The sequence below is a fragment of the Coptis chinensis genome, chromosome 8 (assembly GCF_015680905.1).
Source record: "Coptis chinensis isolate HL-2020 chromosome 8, ASM1568090v1, whole genome shotgun sequence".
NCBI lineage: Eukaryota > Viridiplantae > Streptophyta > Magnoliopsida > Ranunculales > Ranunculaceae > Coptis > Coptis chinensis.
The window spans coordinates 48048287-48074442 of NC_141463.1; the positions used below are offsets into that span (position 1 = coordinate 48048287).

Below are 26156 nucleotides of genomic sequence, written 5' to 3' on the forward strand. Positions count from 1 at the left end.
ACAACTGTTCTTTTTTTTTGACGAAAATAGGTAATACTATTTCAGTATAATTCAGCCAACTCAATACCAAACGCTATTATTTTTGGTCTAGGAAATTGCGTCCAAGGCATGGACTTCGTGGGCTTCTCGTTATGTGTGTCGGTACTCAGCAGTCAGTACATCAATTCAGTCGGCAGTTAATTTCAAACCATTCGTGCCAAAAGGCATGGCAAACTTTAATTCTCCACAGAATCACAGCCCAGCACAGATGAATAATGTAAAATGACGTAAAAAAATGACTTCAACTTTTAACTAGCCCATTGCAAGGAAATGGAATAAGTGGCACTGTGGTCTGTGGCACCTAACACAACCACAACCTACCTTATCTCAAAATCACTAATGATAGTGCCATATTGCCATAGCTAGAACTAGAAAGAACTGTAAACAAGAACTGATATGGAAATCATGATGGCATCCTCTTCTACCGTTCAGCTCTCTAATCCATTTCATTATTCCTCTTCTTCTTCTTCTTCATCAATAAAACAACAACGACATAAGCCTTCTCTTTCCTTCACAACAAGAGCCACAGACCCTGAAATCGAAGCCAAAACAACTGAAACCGAAACACCTCAAGACTCCGAAGACAATGAAAGTTTCGAGAACCGGCTTGCCCAAGTTCGACTCAGGTACAAAAGTGGGACGGGAAAGAAAGCAGAGGCAAGAAAAGGAAAGAAACCAAAGAAAGGGTCATCAGGCAATGGTGCAAATGGGAAGGCATTGTTTCTTCCACCTGTGCCATTGAAGGAACCGGTTTCGAGTGGAGTCAAGGTTGAGATGGGGTTCAGTAGGTACACAGAGCGGCTCAATGGTCGGCTAGCTGGTCTCGGGTTAGCTGCGCTGCTTCTGGTGGAACTAGCATCTGGGAAGAGCGTGATCAAGTATCACTCCCCGTCAATAGTTTTTATTCAGCTGTACTTCGTGGCTGCAGTTTCAGCTGTGTTTGTCAAGTTTGAGAAAGAGAGGGTCAGTGTTTGGCCTAATACTCAATCCTCTCTTCTGGATAAATAAAACTGGTTAGGAAAAAAAATGTAGAAAGCAAATCTCTCCCCTTTTGTTGTGAGCTGATGATTCAAGACTTTATTTATTTGCTCAGAGAAGAGGTCTGATTCATAGTTCAGTATCGCGATATATTGCCAAATATTAAGTTGATCTGGTTGCAGATTAACTAGTGTTAAACAAAATTCAGTGTTTAAGCTGTTGATAGGTGTTACCACCAGTAGAAATCAACCACAATGGATGCAAATTCAGTGAAAATTTTGTTCCTATTTGCATCTTTTGGGATGGATTATGAAAGTGGGAATACCTGAGAACTACTCAGTAAAGTACCTATTGCAGATAAACATTATGCCCAGTTATAGCAGAAAAATGTTTATACAACTAAACAGTAACCTTTATTTGACATTTGTGTACAAGGGCAAAAATACAGCCTGGGCGGGGAATTAACAAAATAGTATAGAGAATACAATGATTGATCTGTCTCAACTTTGCCACCACAGACTTCGTTAATTCATCCACTCTTTCTTCCCATTTCACTTTTATCACATATTGAACACGTGTCAGACTCCCTCCCAAACGTTACAAGTAAGCCAATTCACTCGAGCTATGAACTATTCTGAAAACAAACTGTTCCCCAACTTCCTCTATACGATTCGCAAAGCAGTCCTGAATAGATGCTACTTCCATATAGATTATGTAACAAAATGGCCTTCAGGCCGACCGAGTCAGAAAATCATTAACAGCAAGATTTGCATCGCCATGTGAGACAGCATCCTCAGGTTCTGGCATGAAAAGGCTGGAAGAAGAGGCCTGCACATCAAGTGATCTGCCGTTAGAAAGTGAAAATAATGATTTTAAATTAGAAAACGCTACAAAAGATACAATTATGAAATGTCTTTCCAACACTGGACCATAATTTGCATGTCAGTTTAGAGCGAGATTTCATCAACCAGGTAATTCATAATCCTCAAAACAAATTCAACAAACCTTTGTGTCGAGCTGCATTTCTCCATTGTTGTCTCCAATGAGACATGCACCGTGTGCCCGTAACCATTCCTCACATTCCTCCAACGCATCTGTCTGGTCGTCCTTTTTTTCAGTTTCTGGCAAGGAACTCAAGAAACCTAGAACCTGAGCAACAAATGCAAGTGGGACTGAAGGGCGATATGAACGAGACATGCATTTTACAGCCTCATAGCGCATTTTCTCAACATAAAGATCTGTATACAATAATTCGTATTAGAAAATACACAAAATGAGTAAACAATTAAGCTAAAACAGTTTTTTAAAAGTTAATGATCTACCCACCCATTAGGCAGGTATTCAGGTTTGGAGCCGTCTTGTACAATCTGAAAAACAAAACATAGTTCCCTGAGGTAACGGCTGCACGAACGGCAAGAGCATGCTTCACAGCCTCATCTCTTTTTGCTTCAACTGACAGTCTGAAAACATGGATGAGCTCAATTAAACTAATTGTTTAATCTAACTTATTCTGCCATTCATTTCAGCAATCAAATTCAATCTATATTACACCAGCGGCATACATGGGCTACATTCTTGAAATTTTATTAACAAAACTTATTTATATACATTATTCAAGAATCATCTTTTCTTAATATCATTTTCAATATGTAAAGAATCATCTTAAATTAAATGTGCTATTTAAGTTTTCTGCATGTATACATGTTTAGCATTTTTTTACGAAACTATAGGTACAATTTTCTGCAAAAAATCTAAACAGCATTAATATGAATTAAAATATTTGCAATCTAAAAACTAATATCCATCTATATTAGACATGTAATGAGGTCGTAAGTAAACCAAAACAAAAAAAGGGTTGCATACTTGCATTAACTCCAAAACTATTTAATGTAAGATCCAAGTTAAACATGTCCTAACCTTCATTTTTAAATTTGAACTGAGACAGCAACCATTTTAAATACTTCAAATATTTAACCTAAGTAGGTTCCACAGCTTAAATTGTGAAGATATTTATCAGTATCCAGCGATAATTAATTTGGAATGACTATTACACCACAATCTCCCAGTTCTATTGAGAGGCTTGAATGCCTTGACGGTGACAAAATTGTGCATCCATATTTTGTAAAACTTTGGTAAAAGTGGTTTCCTATCAAATATAGAATATATGTGATGTGATGAGGCACAATGGGGATTTTCCACAAGATGCAGTGAACTTGGAAGAAAACATGTCCCCATTTCAGGGTGACCAGTGGCCCTATAGCCTTGGTGGATTGTGTGCAAGGTTTCCGAATCAATTCCCATACCCAGCGGGGTAGGGGTGGGAATTGCTGAAAAAATAAAAATAATCAAATAATCAAAGGTGAATTATCCAAGAAAAAAAAGTAATCTTTACAATTAGTGAGTGAATTATTGACTATTAAAAACAAAGAGGATCATGTGGGAGTACACATCTAAATGCAATATATACATTTACTTGGGATAGATGAAACTTATACTTTTAGTTACAATATATAAAGTCCATCCAACTAAAAGATGTTCACTGTACACCATTTTCCTACAAAGATGCAAAGTGTCTGAGACACCCCATAAACCTAATCCCAAAGATGCAAAGTGTCTGAGATCACACCCTATAAACCTAATCCAAAAAGAAACTAAAGACAATAGTAAAATGTCAACGTGTCTAACATGTGGTATGTGTGTAGGACAGTTACACGGGATCTGAGACCAGAAATCTTTGTCAAAAGAAAATTTTCTTTAATAAGTGCACTATGAGTCTATGATCGATTGGATGTGATACACAACTGACCAGTGTTTTAATGAAATACGACGCGTCTAGCATAGTATTCAAGATGTGTTATGAGAAGGACAAGAAGAGAAGGAGAAAAAGGATGCAAACGAACAGCTCACAGCTCACCTAATCAACAGCAACTGTAATATCTAAGTAAGCTTTGCCTGATCAATAGAACCACACACAACCTTGCATATACTTCAGAGTCAAATGATCAAGTACGGCCAAGCCATTTGCGGATTATAATGAGCACCAAACAAGAAGAATTTCAAGCCATTTGGCATTCTACTTTAGTACGACACTGGAAATGGGGCGGCACGACTCGGGAAGACACTTTACCCATGCGCGTGACAATTCGTATCAGAGCAGAGTTTAGGGAACATCTCATGTATTACTACTAAGAACCTAATGAATTAGAAATTCCCTCTAAGTCACATCTGACACATATACGTGTAACGGTGTCAAACACATGTACGGAGTGTTCAAGAACAGCGACCTATATGAAGTAGGACATGGGGACACAACTAAATAAAAATAAAACTATTACTAGTCCTTAGTTAAACAACTAATTCTTGGGCTCAAGCCCATACAAAGCACCTCTTTACAAATAAATAACTAAGAAATTGGCATATCATGGAGAGTTGTAACTATGTCAATAGATTATTTTTTTTAGTCTTTTATGGTATTAAAGAAACCCTAGCTTGAAATTGTATGCACAACATGTCCATGTCTCCAACACGAGTGTTCGTGTGTCTGTGTTTGTGTTTCCAACACAAGTTTATTTTAAGAAAATGAAGTGTCCATGTTACTTAGGAAATTCATAATAATTTGGACATTCTAAAACTTCCAGAAAGCTGTTGTTTTAACTTTGTATTTCGAGATAAATCCAGCGAAATCCCATATTGCCACTGAGTAAACAAAAGTAATTCAAATTGTATACTTTACCGTTATAATTTCAAGATATACAAAGATATAAAGATGACCGAATTCCTTCTTGTAATTTGTTGATCTTCTATTTTTCCACTTCAGGCTTTTTGATAGTTCACCAAATGAACAATCATAACATTTGTCTGGACTTTGGCAGGATTCCATATGTGAATTTTAAAGTATGAATATGATAAAAACAAAACATAATTTGAAGGAAAGAAGAAATATTGATCAAATGGATCAGATTCTATGATTCATCCAAAACACACTGTTTGTCTTCTCAAGATCTAAAAGAAAAATCATAATAGCTTTCACATCCAAAACAATTCTAATCACACGATCGGTAAGAACTACGGAATATTGACAAGCAAGCACTGTTTTGCAAAAAGACATCGAGAAAATAGCACAAGCTCATCTATTCAAACACATCTAAGAAGAAATATGACTCACCTCGCCATTGATGATACAAGATCTCTAGTGTTATTCGAGTGCAAGATAACACAAAGTAAGTTGTAAGCAGAAAATTCCATGTCGCAACCCTTAATCCCTTCGGCGTAAAGAATTTTAAGTTGTGATTGGCACTGCAAGCAACAAAACTAGAATCAATCTACACTTGTAATAACAATATTTAAGTGATTCAGAACAACTGTTTGTCTTAATTATAATCAGCAAAAGATTCATTTTATGACAGAGATACAGAACAATATATTGCATTACAAAATAAAAAATCGAGTATATTATATATTCTACTAGTGGTAAAATATTCTAGTAGTATATCCTATTTGGTGTTCTTCACAAACAAGGTTGTTGAACCTCGAAATCGACATAGGCCGGAATTAGGTTCCAAATTCATATTTCTGGACATGTGTCCATCCATTTGATGTCGTCGCAAGGTTTTTCAAGTTGCTAAACTCTTGACAAATCCTAGTTCTGTAATTGAGAAGAGAACAAAAATATGGATTATTCATCACTTCTGCAACTCATATCCTACAATGTCGACAGCTTCCGCTGCCACTTCAATCAAGGATTCTCCCCCTAACGCTAAAAAAAGGAAAAAATGGTTCCCACTTTTCCCTCTTCATAATCTTCCTTCTCAATCTCTTAATTCTCCCCCACACAATTTAATCTACTTTTTTCCCGTAGCCCTTTTCCAGTAAGTGGGGACCAAAGTCCAGTAATTAGCTTTAATTAGTCTAGACCAAGTTTAATCACCTCACTCATGACTCACCTATATCTTTGTTGTGTAGTCGCTCACCCAAAAAAGTTTACTAAACTACGACTATTCTCACCACTCCAATTACAAGACCATGTTTGACATAAGCCCATCTAAACAAGGTTTGTTTATAACCTAATATCCTATAACAACGAGCCCATTGCAGCCAGTTTATAACTATCCAGTCCAATAAATCAGCCCATTACGCAGCCGATATCCATTCACTGTGATTTGGGGGGGGGGGTATCAACACGATTTATGTTTTTCTTCTCAAATCCAGGAATTTTTAACTTAGAAACTAAAAAGACCTTGCTCAAATACCAAATTGATGAACATGTATGTCCAAAGATACGACTTTGGAACCTAATTCCAAAGCTTGTGTCGATTACGAGGTTCTACAACCTTGTTAGATGGCCAAAGGCTACAACTCAATTTACAACCTTCTACAGTTGGAAATAGAAACCAAGTTCTAAAACGATTCTATTCATACTAGAAACATTAAATTTGTAATTAAAATAACTCCAAAATTAGAAATAGCCTCAATTACCCTAAAAACTAATTAGATACAATTCCTTTTTTTTTATCAGTAAAAATCAATTCATTAATAATAACATAAAGATATAGTGTTACTATTAATAGCCTAAGTTGCAAGTAGTTACTCAATGCCCTTGTGCCTGGTTACAAACCCTTTTATAGTAAAAGGGTATCCCAATTACAAATAAAGTCTTGGTAGGTCACCCCTTTGAAACATGGGGTAACATATGCCCAATCATGTAACTCCTCTTTGATCCCTTCCACTACCTTGTGGATGTCTTTTTCTACTTTTCTAGCTGCTCAAATATTTTTGTGTTCCTCTCCTTCCACAAGTTCCAAACAATAGCTCTAGGGGGGTGATCCGCAATCCATGATGCTTTGTTAGAAAGTGGTTGTAGTATGAGTTTACTACTTGGTGTTTCTTTAATGTTAGAAAGTGCCCTCCAAGGTTTAAGGAATGATGAGAAAAAAAAGTCCCAAATATTCTTTGAAAAAGCACAAGTAAGAAGGAGATGATCCACACTCTCCTCACTCACTTTGCAAAGTGGTGGGCAAACACTGTGGAGTCCCATACCTCTTCTATTCAAGACATCAATGGTTTTAATTCTCCCCAAGAAAGCAAGACAACAAAAGGAAACCACTTTAAATGGAATCGAATCCGCCCATATCTTTTCGTAAGAAAAGTCACGAATTATCTCTTCGTCTTCTAGGTTGTGCAAAACATACTCTTTAGCCAACACATGATAGAATGACTGCACCGAGAACTCCTCTTTGTTGTCCCACAACCAATTCCTTCTATCCACCTCCCCAAACTTTTCCCCCTCCTTATAAATACTAGCCAAAAATCATTCATAGGATTCAAGTTCCCAATCATTTAAATCTCTTCTTAAAGTCACATTCCACACAACTCTTTGTTCCCTTCGCTCCATGTAATCCGACACCAATGTTTTCTTGTTAGTGGCCAACACGAAAATATCACTAAAATTCTCCTTCAATGATACCTCACCTACCCAAATGTCTTCCCAAAATGAAATAGATTCTCCGATGCCGAGTGTATTGTGATACCTTTGATGAACTTATTTCATCTATCCACAATGCCCCTCCAAAGAGTATTTCCATAAGAATTTGAAGATTCCTTTACAATCCATTTGGTAGCCTGTTGGAGCTCTTGTGTTCTTCACTTTCCCTTTTGCCCTAGCCACTCTCTCGGTTTTCTCCCCCCTTTCTCTCTCTCTCTCACTGTTCCTTTTATACCCTCTTGTCTTTCATCGTAGTCGTCCACTTGTCCTCTCATCTCTCGCTCACTCTTCTTCCACATGTAGGTTTCTACCGCGCCCCTACGAGACCGCGGACTGATACCATACTCCCAAGTTCTCCGACTATTGTGCTTCGGGCCCATCCTACAACTGATCCTCTACACCCCGGCTTACACTACCGCAGCTCAAATCAGGCCCACATTACCTCTGACTCTTTATGTCGCAGACCCAACCCCCACAGATGCCCCTTCTCGATTCTGCGGCCATATATAGGCCCGGGGTCGAGAACTCAACTCACCTCTCTGTTTCCACACCTGGCCTCTCTTCTGACTCTTTATCGGTATATGTGTGCGCTGCAGAGTACTCATCACGCGCGTCTTTTCAGTCCATCTTCGTATTCTGAGCCTCCACGTGTCACCCCTCTATCGGTCCACTTGCTGTCTCTTCAGTTTCTGCACCCTAGGGAATTACCCTTTTGCACTTCATCTATTTAAAGTCCCACTCCCTTACTTTCTTCATTTCATTTCTCATCAGTTACACTCCTCTTTTTCTCCAACAACTCCTCCCCTTCCCCAGCACTCCAATCCACCTAGCCCCTCGGTGTTTGCCCCGGTCCGACTCTTCTCCACTGGGATTCTGATTCAGGTTAGTTCTTTCTTTCTCCCCTTTGCCTTAGTGATTTTCTTTAACTCTTTTCTTCCCTTAATATAGTAACTGTTGGAGTCTTCCTCTCTCTTCGAGTCTGTTCATCTTACCCTCTCGATGTCGGTATCGGACTCCGAGAACTCCTCTTCCCAATCCACAGAGGTGGCCTCTCCACCCCCAGTGGTCGCTGCTGTGGCCCTGTCCACCTCTGGACGACTCATCCTTCCATTGCCGCCCCCTTCTCGGTGTCGTAGACCTAATTTAGATGCGATTAGGGCTGCCTACGGAATCCCCCCTGATATCCTTCTAGAACACATGCCATCTGTCACCCACTATCCTCATTTAGTTCCTCGGCACCCGGGGTCTCTGGTAATCTCTATCGGTCAGATTGTCGCCGGGCTGCGGCTTCCCTCACCCAATTAGACATTGAAGTGTGCAATCATTTCAACATCCCTCCTTGCCAAGACATTGGGAACTTCTGGAGGATTATGTATGTCGTGAACTACTACAATAGGTCGGGTGATCCCAAATTGTCCTACCGCGATATCATTTCTCAATATTTCATAAAGACAAGCACCAAAAACATCAGCGTGGGGTACCAAACTTTTTGTGTCCGCCCTAAAAAGAAATCCTTTGTCCTCCACATTACCACCTTTGATAAAATGTGGCATCACTACCCTCTGTATGTATCTAGGAATTTCTTGTCCACGAACCTCCCCTCCGGGTTGACACTTAACCATCTTGCTTTTCAAACCAGTGGTGAGTCTTATTATAGTCTTTTTCTCTTCTTGCAATTAACCCAGGTTATTAACTGTCTTACTGATGTCTTTCCTTGCAGGTTGGCGGCCTGATTCCAAGTCTCGTATAAACTCAGGCTCAATCTCTCCCATTTTCGAAAGGCTTCGCAGACTAGGATCTGCCCAAGCTGCCCTTCTGAACCTCTATCCGACCACGGGTACTCCGTTGTTAGAAGTGTCGGCCCTACACACCATCGCGGGCTACACCACTCCCTTTTACCGTCCTCTCCCTCCTAAAGAAAGGAGACCCCGCGCATTGCCTCCACCCAAGAAACGTTCACGCCCCATACTTCCCGCCGCAGCCACGTGAGAGATTCCTCCCCCTCTTCCACTGCTCCTGGTCTTCACGATACTCTTTCCCCATCCGCTCGAGCAACCCTTCCTTCTTATAGGTCCATTTCCACCTGGAGAGACCAATACACCCCTCCCCTCTCTCCCTCCGCTGACATGGATATCACCAAGATGAAGTTGTTCAACAGGGATGCTAATGATGACGATGATGAAATGACGGAAGTTTCGCCCACTGCAGTGATTGCTTCTGCTGATGGGCCGCCAAACAAACGACCGAGGACCACTGTGTCTGAGGAATCTGCTCCTACCACTCGGGCCACTGACTCTGTGGCCGCTTCGGAGCCTGCCCATTGACCAGGTAAAGAGCACGCCCTCCCCTCCGGTAAAGATGTCACTCTCGAAGAGTTCGCCCCTACTTTTAAGGCTCGCAACCGTAAAGTTAATGTCGCGGACTCCGCCCTGGAGAATCCTGTTGTGGCTTCATCTCTCTTCCATGGTTCCCATCTTCCGAAAGACATGGCTTACATAGAAGGTGGAACCTTTGAACTTCACTGTACTTCCCTATACACCAACTAAGAGAAGGTACCAACTCTTGTCTCTGCCCCTGTTCTTTAACTTCTCATCTCTAACCTATTGTCCTTCTTGCTTTTTGGTGAGCCTTGACATCTACATGATCCGCGGCCTCTTTGGCGCCCGTGCCAAGATAAATTCCCTGGAGAAGAAATGTGGTGGTCCTACTGGAGTAAGAGCCACATGTGCCCAACTTCAGCAAGAACTAGAAGCTGCGGACCTAGCCAAAATCAAATCTCAGGGCGAGTTAACGACTGCAGAAGCCGCCCATCAGCAATACATGGATGGGGTCAATGAACGCCTGAGTCATCAGCGTGCAACCCTCCTCCAGCAACACCAATCCAGCCTTGACGCTCTGGCTTTGCAACATCAGGAAAGTACCGCGGCCCTTTTAGAGTAGCACAAGGCGGACATGGTCGCTCTTCAAAGCCATTTCAAGACCCTGGCGGACAAGAGGGTGGTCAAGAAAATACAAGAATATGCTCGGCTAATCGAGGAGGGACGCCTCCTTCCCAAAAAGTCGTCCACCCTTGTTGAGGAATCCGTAGAAGGGAACCTTGAAGCCACCGTGGGAGGTGAGGTACTGGACTCCACTGCGGAGGACACCACCAATGAAGCAGCAACTACTACGGAAGCCTCTACTGCGGACACCACCTCTATTGAGCCACCGCCCCGAACCACTCTGAGATTCTAATCGAGAATTCCATGTCTTGGCTTTTGTTATACTCCACTTGGTTATATTTCCTTGTGTGTCCACCTGTGTGGATTCTATATTCCTTTTGTTATGTATTTGACACTGGATGTTTTCTTTCATGCATTATGGTTACATCTTTTATTGCTTTTGTTTTTCAATACTCAAGTCGTAATCTCATTTGGACTCTGTTTGCTCTTTCTCTCTCTACACCATAATATGAGATACTCTCTCGTACTCTGCTCTTGCTTCCCGGTCGTCCCTCCTATCGTTAGTTTGCACCAATCTATGCTCAAGGGCCTTTCTCCCCAAAAGCCCGCTGGGGCAACTCTCTTTGCCCCACAGTTTGGCTTGGACGTCATGTCGGCCAAAAGACTCTTCCCTCCCTCCCCCCAAGTTGTCTCTCGGAGGCTGATGAGCTTGCTGGGGGCAACTCACCTTGCCCCTAAGTTTGATTCGGACATCATGTCCACAAAGGGCCCCCCCATTGCCTCTCGAGGCTAATGAGCTGTTGGGGCAACTCACCCCGCCTCTAAGTTTGATTCGGACATCATCCCGCTGGGCGGCTCGTCCCCCCCGCTCTCTCAAAGGCTGATGAGCCTGCTGGGAGAAACTCACCTTGCCCCTAAGTTTGATTCGGACACTATGTCCGCGAAGAGCTCCTCCCCCCGCTGTCTCTCGGAGGCTGATGAGCTTGTTGGGGCAACTCACCTTACCCCTAAGTTTGATTCGGATATCATATCCGTGAAGAGCTCCCCCCGCTCTCTAAGGCCGACCGACCCTTAATAAGTAGCCACGTCAATTTCTCGAAAGTGTCATTGTATTATATATTTGCAAACATCCCAAGTCCCTTGCCCATGGACTGGTATTACATTTAAACATAAAAAAAATTCAACATTCTCACATTCCAGGGTCTTTATCCATTTTTCTTTCATGGTTTGTAGCTTGTAGGTGTCAGCCCCTCCGACATCCACCACCGTGTAAAGTCCCTCCCAATTCGGGCCCAGCTTCCCATCATTTACTTTCCTGGTACTTGAAGTCACTCTGTGGAGCACGGAATCTCCCACTTGGAATTGTCGCGGCTTCAACCTCTTGTTATCTTGCTTTGCGGCGCCCTCGTGGTACTCCTCTAGCGACCCAAGTGCATGTCTCTCCTCTCTCCTCTCGCCAAATTCAATTCTGCGACAAGTATGCCCCAGTTCAAACCCTCATCAACAGCTTTAGTGCGGGTTGTGGATGCCACCATTTTCGACGGGATCACTGCATCTATGTCGTAAGCTAACGAGAAAAGAGTATCTCTAGTGGAAGTTCGCAGTGTAGTTCGGTAAGCACAGAGCACATGATTCAATTCATCAGTCCACGCCCCTTTCCGATCTTCTAACTTTCTCTTGAGATTGTTCATTATGGTCTTGTTAGATGATTCGGCCTGTCCATTACCCTCAGGATTATAGGGAGCCGAGAATCCCTGTTTCACATTGTAAGCCTGCAAGAAATCTTTCACTTTTGATCCCGTGAACTGTGTTCCATTGTCTGCTATGATAGAATATGGTAGTCCAAACCTACATATGATATTTTCCCATAAAAATTTAATCACCTGCTCCTCCTTCACTTGCTTACAATGCCACGGCCTCTATCCATTTGGTGAAAAAATATGTAGCTGCCAGCATGAATCTCCTCTTGCTACTGGCCATTGGCAGCGGACCCACAATATCCATGGTCCACATAGCGAACATCCACGGACTTGATACATTGAGTAGCGGCTCCGCTAGTGCAAATATTAATTGAGAAAACCTCGGACATTTTCCACATTTTCTAGCAAACTCTACGGAGTCCCTTTTCATATGAGGCCAAAAGTAACCCCGAGTCAAAAGCCGGTGTGCTGTGGTTCTTCCCACTGAATGGCTCCCACAATCTCCTGCATACAATTCTGCCAGTACTTCTTGTGCTAGATTCGGCCCCAAACACCTCAATAGCGGTCCATCAAAATTCTTTCGATATAACTCCCCTTGTATCAATGTGTACCTCCGCAAAATCTGTTTCAACCTTCTCCTCTCCTTATCAACCACCTCTCCTCTAGACAGAAAGTGCTTAATAGGGTCCATCCATTCTCCTACCCCTTTTGCGGTTTGGCATACTTCTTCCGCCTTCTCAATGCTCGGTTTCTCCAACCTCCTCACCTTTATGGTTCTCTCTTCAAACCCTGGTATTGCGGCTGCTTCATAAGCTAGGGCGTCCGCATGTCTGTTCTCACCACACCCCAAATGTATGAACCTGATCTTTTTGAACTTCACTGCTCTACTGTGTACAATCTCCAAATATCTCGACATTCGCGCACATCTAGCGACAAATCCTTCGTTTGCCTGACAAACTACCAAGTTCGAGTCTGAGTATACCGTCAACTCGTCCACCCCCAAATCATTTGCCATTCTCAATCCCGCTATCAGAGCCTCATATTCTAACTCATTATTGGTTGCCGCGAACCCCAGCTTCATAGATAACTCTATTATGTCGTTATCCGGAGTAACTAATACGACTCCTATTCCGCTGCATGTATCAATGGCGGACCTATCCACGAACACTCTCCATCCGTTCCTCTTATCCCATGGATCTAACAGGTCCGGTTCTCCCTCTTGTTCATGTTCCATGATTATCTCTTCTCCCCAAGTAAAATTCTCCGCCGGGAACTCCGCCACTGCCTGTGCTTTTTCCGCAGTCCTTATTTGATATTGGATTTCATAAAAACTCAGCATCACCGCCCACTTTAACATTCTTCCGGACTTCTCCGCTCTCAGTGCTTGCTTGGGCAAATTTGTTACCACCACTACCGAATATGCTTCAAAATAAGATTTCAACTTCAATGCCAAAAATATCAATGTCAAAGCGTACTTCTCCACTCTACTGTACCAGGTCTCTGCATCCAACAAGGTTTTGCTCTGAAAATACACCGGTTTTTCAACCCTGTCGACCACTCGGACGAGGACGGAACTTACTGCGTACTCTGTAACCCCCAGATATAGGTACAACCTCTCTCCCTATTCTGGCCGCGACAACAAAGGCGCCTTGCCCAAATAGCCCTTCATTTCCCGAAACGCTTCCTTGCATTCAGTCGTCCAAACAAAGTCCAGGGTACTCTTTAATAATTGATAAAGCGGCCTACATTTGTCTGACGACTTCGAAATGAACCTGTTCAATGCCGCGACTTATCCCGCTAACCGCTACACCTCTTTAATATTCTAAGGAGAGGGCATCTCTATTAGCGATCGTATTTGTTCGGGATTGGCTTCTATGCCCCGATGAGTAACAATGTACTCCAGAAACTTCCCTGTGGTCATTCCAAATGTGCACTTCTCTAGGTTGAGCTTTAAATTATGTGCCCGCAGTATGCTACATGTCTCCCTTAGACCCTCCAAGTGCTCTTCCTCCGACATGTCCTTTTCCACCATGTCATCGATATATATTTCAATTCCCTTTCGGATCTTGTTCTCGAACATTTTCTCTCCCAACCGTTAGAACGTGGCCCCGGCATTCTTCAAACCAAACGGCATCCTCGTGTAACAATATGTACTCCCTTCCACTATGAAAGACGTCTTCTCCTGATCCGGTCCATACATCGCGACCTGATTATACCCCATCGACGCGTCCATGAACGAGAATATTTTAAACCCCTCCGTTCGGTCCACTAATTCATCTACTCGCGGCATGGGGTAACTGTCTTTAGAACACTGAGCTAACATCTGTAAAATCGACGCACATACGTACCTTACCATTCTTTTTTGGTACCACGACGACGTTAGACAATCAGTCTGTGAACTCTACTTCTGATATTATCCCAGCTCCTTTCAAACTTACAATCTCCTCGCGAATTCTCTTAGCATACTTCGGCCTAATGCTTCGCATCTTTTGTCTCACAAGCTTAGCATCTTCCCTCGTGTGCAAACGGTAACAAGCGAAATCTGGGTCTAATCCAGTGATATCCTCAATTCCCCAAACAAAAACACCTTTATTTTCATAGAAGAACTATACTAGCTTACTCTTCCACTCGTCAGACAAACTGAACCCTACTGACGTAAACTTCTCTTCCTCCCCCGTCCCCAAATTCACTATTTCGATCTCATCGAGGGGCTTTGATCCCACCGATTACTCTGTCTGCCCCTCTACAGAAGCACTGTAATTGCTAATGCTTGCCTCTTCCTAGGGTTTGAAGTTTCTCCCTCTGCCCCTCGAACTAACCTCTTCACTGTCCCATGATGACTATTTTTCGCTTTCACCTGATCTCCGCGGACCTCATACATCCCGGTTGGGACAGTAAACCGGATCACTTGGTAGTAAGTGGATGGTACCGCCTTCATCTCATAAATCCACCGCCTCTCTAAAATGGCATTGTACTCCGAATCAGCATCCACCACCTTGAATCGAGAGAACACTGTCACCGGTCTCGTTGTCACAGGGAGCAGGAGCTTTCCTAGAGGCTCAATCATGCTTCCATTGAACCCGTACAAATTTGTCTGCGAGGGTCTTAACTGTTTCTTGTCTATCTGCATCTCCTCCATCGTTCCTCTGAACAACAAATTCACAGTGCTGCCACAGTCAATTAGCACCTTTTTCACCATGTAATTACCCATCTCCACCGTGATTACCAATGCATCCTCGTGCAGGGAATCGACCTCCTTCAAGTCCTCGTCTGTAAACACTATGTTCCCCCTTCCACTTGCGGACCATGGTACCGGCCGCAAGTGTCCTGACGCTTCGTTGACTTGCTGAATGCTCGCGGTTCGTCTTATCTTATCTTGGTGGGCGTTGTGACTCAAAACCTCTCCACTGAAAATGACGTTGATCGTTCCTAATATCCTCCCCTGATTTGGTACTTGCTCTTTCTCATTCCCCGTTGTAAACTCCTTCAGCAATCCCTTCCCTATCATCCTCTATATTAACCACTTCAATGCGTAGCAATCATTCATTTCATGGTTCTTTATTTGATGGTAGGCACAATAAGACTTGCCTTGCATTTCCGCTGGCTTGTTTCGCGGCCCTTCGTAACCCTGCAAATTCTGAATCAACGGCAATATCTCACTCAATGGGATGTTCAACGGTGCTTGTTCCACTTCACAGTAAGATTTTCTCTCCCTGCTCTCCCTCCTGACTTCTTCTCTGCCCCCTTCGGGCTGCAAGGAGTACCCCCGATACCCACTGCTTCTCCTGTCCGACGTCTCATATCTCCGGCGATCCCCGCTTCTTTTTAATGACAATACGGCCTTCTCCGGCCTTTTCATCTCTTTCTACATAGTGTCCTCATACCTTATATATTTCTCCACCCTCGGGTATAGGTCTTGTAATGTCGCGATCTCATTCTTGGCTACCAACTGATGTACCCTCGTTCCCGGGCGTAACCCCCATTCAAACGCTATCACCGCGGTTCTTTCGTACAAGTTTTCCACCTTTAATGTCTCAAGAAATCCCTCACTGACTCCGCGGATCTCTGTCTTACATTGAACAAAGCCGCGATATCTACCACCCGCCTTTTTTGATGTATGAAGTAGTCTACGAAAGCTTGCTCTAACTCCTGAAAGTTGTTTATGCTCTTCGACAGCAACCGGTAATACCAATCAGAAGCCCCCTCCCCCTCCTTTTAAGCTTGCGGAGAACATCATACATCGCAACCCATCATATTGAGGTTCTTGCCATAACGGCATCTGCTACCAGAAGTGGTGGATGTTATCCGCTGGATCTCCCTTCCCGTCATACTTCTCAAATCTGGGCTGGTTAAACCGCTTTGGAATCTCAGACTTCCAAATCTTGTCTGCCAACGGGTTGCGGCTTAGTCCCGCCACCACTTGGTTCGCCGCTCCCCCTACGCCCTTTGCTTGCTCCAGATTCGCCTTCAGGTCATTGGCAATCATTTCCCTAACCTGCTCTCTCGTGAGTCCAGGCACCGCATTATCCCCTAGGTTCGTCCTACCCTTCTCTTTTTCCGACTCCGACGCCTCTCTCAGATTCCTCTATGGTCTCCTTCTCCCTCCGAAGTCCGTCATTCTCTTCCCTCAATCTCGCTATTTCCTCATGCAACAGCCTCGTTCCCTCTGAAACCGACGTTGTGGTCTCTTCTCCTCCTTATTCTCCCCTGTCACTCTTCACTGACTCTCCCTCCTCTGCAACCACCACCTTTCTCGGTCTTCCTACTCAGCTTCACCGTTGTTGACATTTCTCTAGTTGTCTTGATCTCTCCCCATAGACGGCACCAAATGTTAGAGCTCTTGTGTTCATCACTCTACCTTTTGCCCTAGCCTCTCTCGGTTTTTCTCCCCCCTTTCTCTCTCTCTCTCTCACTGTTCCTTTTATACCCTCTCGTCTTTCATCGTAGTCGTCCTCCTGTCCTCTCATCTCTCGCTCACTCTTCTTCCACGTGTAGGGTTTCTACCGCTCCCCTACGAGACTGCAAACTGATACCATACTCCCGAGTTCTCCAACTATTGTGCTTCGGGCCCATCCTACGACCGATCCTCTACACCCCAGCTTACACTATAAGCCGCAGCTCGAATTGGGCCCACATTACCTCTGACTCTTTATGTCACAGACCCAACCCCCACATAGCCCCTTCACCATATTTGTCCACCACCACCCTCTGCCCAAAATGCTTTTCTTCCTCTCCAAATCTCCACAACCTTGATTCATGAGTAAGATCCCTCATTTTTAAAAAGACAAAGCCAATCCCTCTTCACAAGATGGATTAGATACAATTCCTAAAATCCCTAACAATACTAATAACAATATAGACTACCTTGAGGAGGGGTAAGGGTTCTAAATCTTGAAATACATCATAACCCCTCCCAAATTCACCACAAAATTATAGAAGTTTCATTCAAAATCAAATCGTAGCCCTCACCAAAACACTAACATTTAGGTTTTAAAAGCAAAATCCAAATCAAGTTCATTAGTTGAGGAACAAAAAGAGAACCCATTGCTCAATTACAGCTTCAAATTCATCTTCTCAGTGTCAAAATGTCAACTCTTGCTCAGTTGCAACTTCCACATACCCATCTCCATCAAATTATTAAACTAAAAATCAAACCCATAAAAGATCAAATTCATGCGTTAAACCCTAGTTCTCTTGAAATGTCATTTAATTATCTTCAATCGTACTTGATCAAATTAAATTAAGAGACTTTGCTAATGATTCCAAGGATAATAAACAAGTTGGGTTTCGTAGAGTGAGTCTCGGTAGAAAAACTACATTAATGAAGACAGTGGTGGAGGTGGAAAAGGAGGTGGTGGTGATGAAAGAAATGATGATAGTGGTTGTGATGGTGGACAAAGCATATGCTTTCACATGTTTTCTAATTTAATGATGTGGAGTTTTTGGACAATAAAAGTTTTGTTCAAATGGCAAACAATTGGTTACTCATCACTCTTAACATAAAATGGTTTTTACCCGCATAAGAAAATATGCCACAAATGTTTTTCTACTGACAGCTAGATGGAATGTTGAAAGTGAGAAAAACTTATACATTGTCAGTTTTATAGAAACAAAGTACATGCACCAAATCCCAAAAATCTATAAAGTATGTTGCTCTGTTTGGTACTTAATCCAAAAATCCAAATAATTGATCATGAAGCAAAACAAAGGTAGGCGATGAAACTTCAGAAAGTACAAAACGAATTTTCAATGGCATAGTACACATATATTACAAAACATAGTCAATCGAACTAACGTGGAAGAAGGAAAGACTACACCTCTTTAGCTACAATCAATATGATGGTTGGTATGTTGCGAAGTGGTAAAAGGCTTGAAGTGGAAAACCGTTTTTCTTTTTCTTTTTTTGGGGATTTCGGGAACATTTTGAGGTCAATGGTTGGGATTAAAATATGGGGATGAATTTGTCAACATACAAAATGGAAAAGGAGTGGCACCTTTAGTTATTTGGACTTAAGAGATACACACTTCCAAATTCCAATATATATAAAATAAAACTATAAAAGATAGAAAAACAAAAACACCTTTGTAGAATATGTTATGAAAACAAAAGCCAATCATCCATCCTAACCAGAAAAAGATACTCAAAAATCATATACAAGTGCTTTACATATAATTGTATAGTAAAAAAATAAGAAAGAATCGTGCAAGATGGACTGCTACAACTATGAACAACAGTAAGCACGCAATCAAAGGGGAGAATTTATTAATGAGCAAGATATCCCACAACAGTTCTAAGCAGCCAAACCTGATTATACTCAGGCAAGTCCCCAGCTTCAAGAGCTAGCCGTGCATGAGTTTCATATACCTGAGTAAAGGAAAGACGTATAAGAATATAGACAGATGCAAAGTTAATAATCAAAGTTATCATGTATGGTAGCCCGTTGTTTTCTAGTTGAAAATACTCAGACCAATAGGAAGATAGAAGAAAAATGAGTATCACTATTAATATCCAAATCAACAACTTGATAGGCAATAAAGAGTACCCTAACAGTTAGCTCGTTACGTATCCGTTGTACAGTGAGATCTTGGCGAACGGATTTCAACTGATCACACTTGTACAGATAGTTCTTTGGAGAACTTAGAACCATTAGCAGAGCCTTTTCCAGCACTTCCTCTGGTCGCACCTACAAGCAAATAAATCTATGCAATTCAAAAACCTTGCAGGTATAATTAGAAATGCAAGATAGTAAGGGAACAGAATTCAAACGTGATGAAGTAGTAAAAACATTACTACAATAAATTAAGAAAAAAATGAAAAAATAAACGGCTTTAAGAAGAAGATGCAAAACAATTTAGGAACAGTACGGTAGCAGGATCAGGCGCAGAGGTAAGACGCAGGTAGCGTTTCTCAATTTCCTGGCAAGTTCCTTTGACAGTAAGAGAATCCCAATCAATATCTTCGACAGCTCTACTTCCACCATCTTCAGCACCTTTGCCAAGTACCAACGTCAAAGCACTAGCCCTTTTAGTGTACAAATTTCCACCTCCAACAACTTTCGTTCTAATATTCTTAATTTGTGTATGTTGTCCCGGCCCTTTGTCAAAGCGCTTGGACCGACTTTCACGCCTTTTCCTTTCCTCAGGTGTATTTGCGAGAGCTATTGCACCTGAATAATATGCCGTTAGACCCTGTTCCTTCTCACTATCGCTAGAAGCATCACCATTTTCAGTAACTTTATAAATATCGCCAAACCGTGGCTTCTTAAATGGTTTCTGGGAGGGTTTACTTTGGTTCTGTTGCTGGGAATGAAAGGGTTTGGCGTTACTCCATCCGCCTTTATTCTCAAACTTTCCACCTGAAACCTGCAATACAATTTAGAAGACATTATATCTCCATATTTTGCGCACTTCTAAATGAAAAAACTGAACATGGTTTTAGTTTCCTCCTGTACTTTTTAGTTTTTCCAAGTCAGATAAACACCTAGCATATCCCCATTTTCATAATTACAATGTCCTTTTGGGATCAGTCATCGTTGTCAATGGCACAGCCTTGTCCAACGGTTCAGAACAATTATCCATATTCTCCACACTGTTTCTAAGGTTTTAAAAAAACCCACCAGTGCTCTTTGTAAAGCAATCTTTATTTTTAGTGTTCAAAAATTCATTTTTCCACATCAGATATCAATTTAACAATAAGCGCAATAAATGTGTGCATACGTCTCAACATAGTAAAATTCTTAACAGCAGTGCATCAGAAACCTCAAAACCATGTCCTTTTAGTTTCCATGTTAAATAGCTTTGCGGAAAAATAAAATTTCAATTAAGTGCAGTTCAATACTGTAGGGGGGGGACAAAAACATAATAATTGAACTCTAATGAGCAAGGAGACTGAAGATTACCGTTTTTTCTCTTTCTTTGACATGGTTCCAACTAACATCTTTTACAGGAAGTTGATTGACAGCTGCTAGCTTCTCAACCAACTTCTCCTCTGGCATAGGCTCCCACCTACTTTTGGTACGTCTACTTGGACTTCTTTTGTACTTTGTTGCTGAAGATAGAATACTAGGATTCTGCAAACTGCTGCAAAACAATGCATCACTTGGGCTTCAATTAACATGTATTGAAACAATCCTTTTTGATCAGACAGCTCAGAAAAACCATTTTAATGATTGATAGGCATAGTAAAGAGGGAAAAAAAGTTATAAAAATTATGCAGAACTTGTTTCAAATTCATTCTTCGAAATTTAGTCAGTAGTGTACAAATTCCTAGATAATTTCAATGTGTTTTGCCAAGCTTTAGATAAATCGTTTTAGAGGAAAGAAGCAGTGCATGGTGACAACAGTTAGGAGATGTTAAAGGAAGCTTTAGAAGTCCGTGGTGCCTATGAGGTGACTTCAAAGCAATCCAGTCTGAACCCATAAAGAGAAGATATGGATAGGATCATAAGAGTTCATAGTCATGTGGTTTGAGGAGGAGACTTTAATGCCAAATATGGAAAGACGGTGGGAGAGTAAAACAATTGAAGAAAGTGATCAGTTTATATTTCAGCAGGAGTTATATGGGCTTAAAGCCAGAACTGAAGGAGTCAAATAAGGAGTGCCTTGGGCAATTAGATACACACGTAAATAAGGAGACGGAGAGAATAGCTTCATTTGATCGTATGGAGAAAGAAAGTACCAAATTACAAAAGGATTAGCACTAGATTTCTCAAAGATCATTCGTTGATGGAAACACCTAATGAGCAGAGGTAATTTGATAATGAGGCTTATAAGGTCTTTCTCCAAGTTAAGAATTTGGGCTCAGTAAGGCCCACTGCTAGTTCCAGAATGGTGGGCTCCAGTCATAGGAGCGGTTCAGAGAAGTCCAAGGGGCCTAGAAGGAAAAGTTAAAAATTTAAGGTCAACAGTAATTACAATTAAAAAAAATCCAAGCCAAAGACCAAGTTAGAGAGAACTGACTACAGCAACTTGTTCCAATACAAAATTGTAAGGAGAACCTCTCGATGGTTGAGAGACTGGAGGCCATTCTCAGAGAGACTAAAGAAGAAGAGGCAGCAGGGAGAGCAAGAAGCATTTCTGGCATGACAGCAAGACTAGGATGTACCAACCAAGACGGGCTAGGGCTTCAAAGGAAAGTAAGATTAAAAAGAAGGTTGTTGGAGGCTGTGGATTCAGAGAAAAAATTGTGGTGGAGAGAGTGCAGGACATGGACATCAATATTCTACTAAATCTAAGGAGGTGGTATAAAAAGAAATCGATAGGCGTGGTAATAACTCATTGAAGATTGGCAAGCACTAAAAAAGGAAAAGGAATTGCTAAATATGGTAAGATGTGGGGAGCAAACGTACATACAAGTACAGGGAAGATTTTACAACTGTTGGATGAGAGGGAGGTTAGGAATGTTGAGGAATCAAAACAAAAAGGGTGGACACTTGACAGATGATAGCCGATAGCCCGGTTCTAGGATGACGACGATGCTAAAATTGACCTTGATACTAAGGAGAGGAGGAAGAGTTGGATGTCGAGTAGATGGTGTGTAATTCCAGCTGAGTTTAGGGGTGGAGAGGGGTAATTGTTGGTTTTTGCTTGTTTCTGTGTTAGTAGTACCACCATGATGGTGGTACTTTGGAACCCTCCTGCGTAGGTCCCCAACAGGTACATGCCCATTGCTCAGCCCAAGTCCAAAGGCCCTAACAGCAATTGGCTCAGCTATAAACATGGCCCAATGGTCCAGATCCAGGTCCAGCCCTGGCAATCAGAACGGAAGGGCCTGGAACAACTCAGGCCCATGACTAAATTAATCCAACCTACTAGGAACCACCCTTGTAAGCGTTGAGAAAGATATATTAAACCGATTTAGCAAAATCTAGAAGGATTTGATCCAAACTTGCCATTGAAGCAAGATTGAGACCAAATAGGAAGCTATCCTGTTTCATTGGAACTCCTTCAGATGGTCAAAGTTTTCTACAAATATCATAGAGAAAAAGTTAGCTGAACTACGCAAGCAAAAGCAAGACTGATCAGATCATCATCTAATTTGAAACTGGATTACATAGTGCAAGGGTACGTAGGCAGCTCTCTAGAGACCAGTCTCTCCATCCCAATCTCAGCCTTCCCCCACTCCCCTCAACCAATCAGTTTCACATAGTTTAGGCAGATTAACTCTAAACAGTGGTACTCGGGATCTGGTCTCTCTCTCTCTCTCTTTTGTTTCTTGTCCGTTTTTTAGTTTGTGTCAGGTTGCGTGTTTATTTCTTTCCTTTGGATGTGGTGGTGTATACATTGGTTCTGAGTGGTCCTTGAACAGTAGCTTCGACTATTATTTTTGGTGTTAATGTAATATTTCATATTATATCAATTCCATATCTTTTATCTATCATATAATACAAACAAATAAGAGATTAAAAGTTCAATAATCATGAACAGATAGGATAGTTGACGTACTCCTTGTTTGGAGAATCAATATCTGGTAATGGAAAAAGAGGTTCAATATCCCAATTGCGGGTGAACAATGTACCGTCAGCAGATGCCTTTGTGATAATCTGAAATTAAAGATAAGGACATATAAGATAAATATAAAGAAACATGATAGCAAATTATTTGACAATGAAACAGTCTCAAGAGTCTTGACAACAATAGAAAACCGATATTTGGTAAAGACACAACTTAGCAACATAAATAAATACAACAAGAAATAGAAATAATACAACTTGCAACAGAAAAGTAAGGCAGAAAAACCGTTAAAATTCACATGTTATCATAAGATATAAAATGTATAGTTAACTTAGTTCACCGATCCGGGACCAAACAATAAACGGAGAGTAACCATTTTCATATCATAACAGGATACATCAAACATTTTCGCATGACGGGAGAAGAGAGGGGATCTCATCATATGATAACAGATACCCTGATTCATCAACATGCCCAACGTACCTATACCCCCACTAGATTAGACGCAGATACCACCATTTTATATAGCCGCATTTCATCAACATGCCCAAATTTATTTTTATTTTTTTGGTAAAGTCAACAAGCCCAAATATTCTGTATTACTTGTTCCACCAAAAAGAATAAACGGCAAAATATCATGATTAAATCTGAAATCCCATGGTGCGAACTAAAGTTGTCTGCGTGGTATCTGGGAATTGCAAATTTATCAGCCTCTTACGTTTTCACTTCATTTTCTATGTTCCAAGCTAATAACTTAAGATCTAAGAGATATATATATATATATATATAGTGCGAGGGTATTTTAGTATTTTAATTGTTTTTATGTATCAGGCCATGTTGGTCCAAGTCTAAGTCCAATATTTCAGGTCCAAGCCCAAGCTGAGTTAGGTTTGAGGAGATTAGGGTTTAGTATAAATAGGATAGATACATCTATTAGTTTTTTAGGTTGTTTTTTATTAAGTTCTTTGATTTATAAAAGATTATGATTTCTTGAATAATTTTATTAAAGGTTATTCTTATTGAGGGAATTGTATATTGATTGAAACTTTCGCCAATCATAGTTCACATCAAAGTGGTATTCAGAGTCATCGATTTTGGCAAAAATTTTCTCTCGGTATTGTTTATAGGGTACCGTTTTCCGTCACTATTCAGTGTTGTTCATCGTTACTGTTCATCAGATTACTGTTCACAGTAATTTTTTTCTCCTTGTCAAGCTTTGATTTTTATTCCAATCGAAATATTGTTTATCCCAATGCCTCGAAAAGCAATTTGGGAATCTTCGGCCTCAAGTTCCAGGATTCTGTTATCAAGCTCAACAACAGCATGACAACAATAATGGCATCTGAACAACAGTCTAAAGCATGCTTTGAGGCGTTTATGGCAGCTATGGATGCAAACGCAAGAAACCCCTTGCCACCACAAGCACCACCGCCGCCACGAATTTCTATCGCAGATTCAATGGGCAGTGTTCTACCCATGTTCAATCAACATAAAGAACACGTCGTTGCTACGAGCAATGGTTTGAAGGAAGAAGGTATGCAAGTTCCTAGTCTTCTTTCCCATGAATCGATGTTCAATTCCAATTCCGACAGCCAAAGGGATGGTGTTTCCCCTTTTCAAAGTAGTCACCTTTATAACCCTAGTTCCTATGAAAAATACCTTATATTGATAGGGATGCTAATGTAGTTTCTTTTGTCCCTTCCAGTGATTGTCTAAGATGCGAGGAGTGTGGAAATTCTTATGGTTTAGAACATTGGTGTTCCTGTTGGGAACCACAACCTCAACAAGGTATTACTAAGCCGTATCTCCCTAGTGATTTTTTAGATATTTTTGCAGAAAAAGATATCATCATCCTTACAAAAATCCGAGGTATGGATATTTTTACACTTGGTGATTTTTTTGATATCTTTGTGGACACTACTATAGAGCCTTAGGATGGCGTTTCAAGTTGTTTTGGGATCCAACAAGAAGATGATGAGCACGAAGATGCATATATATTAACTTTGTCTCCTTATGTGGATCCTGTTTGGGTTGGTTTTCTTGCTAGTTATGAAAGTCGCATCAAGCCAGTGACTAGACAGTCTCATTTGTACAATTATGTTTTATGTGATTTGCATGTTGGTGCTTGTTCTATAACGCGAGATAAATATGTTGGAGATATAGGAGGTTTCATTTCGCAGTTTTGTATATTCTGCAAGCATATCAGATACTTTGTGTTATTGATTTTCAGTTAAGGAAGTTGCTACAAGGGAAGATATCGAGGCAGGATACACAGTCAACTTGAAAGTCGGGGAGATGTTTCAGAGGCTACTCATTTACTGTGCAAGTTTTTTACGGAGCTGTTGATCTATAATCTCGAGGATGAGATTTTCAAAGTCATGGAGAATGATGTAATAGGGCACATAGAGTGCGAGGGTATTTTAGTATTTTCATTGTTTTTATGTATCAGGCCAAGTTGGCCTACGTCTAAGTCCAATATTTTATGTCCAAGCCCACTCGGCTTAGGTTAGGTTTAAGAAGGTTAGGATTTAGTATAAATACAATAGGTGCCTTCATTTTTTAGGTTGTTTTTTTATTAAGTTCTTTGATTTATAAAAGATTATGATTTCTTGAGTGATTTTACTAAAGATTATTCTTATTGAGTGAATTGTTCATTGATTGATTGAAGCTTCCGCCAATCATAGTTCACATCATATATATATGTATATAAGGGAAAAATCAAAAACCTATATTTTACCTCCTCAATTACAAGTGTAACAACAAATGTTTGGCATATCATTTCTACAAGGGGACTATAACAGAAAATATTGAAAACCATGCTTTACCTCCTTCATTATAGTCTGACATGCGGTTTTTTGCAAATCACTTTTACACCTCGCCAAAGCCCTTTCGACATAAGCACGCAGTGATTGAGGGAAAGTTCCAGGCTGCAATGAACATTAACATCAAATGAAAAACAAAAGGTAAGAACATTCTTCTCGAGAACAAAAACATCTTGCACTCATGAATTCAATATATTAGCTTCCAGCAGGAGAATGGTCCAGAGAAAAAGGGCCTGAGGAC

General features: G+C 41.2%; 2 protein-coding genes across 12 annotated transcripts in view; one reads left to right on the forward strand and one right to left on the reverse strand.

Annotated features, from left to right (window-relative positions):
- The first annotated feature begins 249 nt into the window (after positions 1-249).
- LOC147481744 (FKBP-type peptidyl-prolyl cis-trans isomerase) lies at positions 250-1220 on the forward strand. The gene has a single exon (XM_086580674.1). The coding sequence runs from the start codon at positions 436-438 to the stop codon at positions 1045-1047; it is 612 nt and encodes a 203-aa protein (XP_086436800.1). The 5' UTR covers positions 250-435; the 3' UTR covers positions 1048-1220.
- A 187-nt stretch (positions 1221-1407) lies between these two features.
- SAC3A (SAC3/GANP/Nin1/mts3/eIF-3 p25 family) overlaps positions 1408-26156 on the reverse strand; it is a 29616-nt gene continuing 4867 nt past the window's right edge. For 5 of the 11 annotated variants that reach the window (XM_086580670.1, XM_086580665.1, XM_086580663.1 and 2 more), the window contains 10 exons: positions 25919-26020; positions 23085-23182; positions 20540-20720; positions 19506-20003; positions 19184-19324; positions 18946-19005; positions 5183-5313; positions 2344-2477; positions 2023-2255; positions 1408-1845 (listed from right to left, as the gene is read on the reverse strand). In XM_086580670.1, coding sequence (XP_086436796.1) covers positions 1747-1845; positions 2023-2255; positions 2344-2477; positions 5183-5313; positions 18946-19005; positions 19184-19324; positions 19506-20003; positions 20540-20720; positions 23085-23182; positions 25919-26020 — 1677 coding nt within the window. In that variant the 3' untranslated portion in view covers positions 1408-1746. The remainder of the gene's footprint in view (positions 1846-2022; positions 2256-2343; positions 2478-5182; positions 5314-18945; positions 19006-19183; positions 19325-19505; positions 20004-20539; positions 20721-23084; positions 23183-25918; positions 26021-26156) is intronic. The other 6 variants (XM_086580673.1, XM_086580668.1, XM_086580666.1 and 3 more) reach the window with 3 other exon arrangements.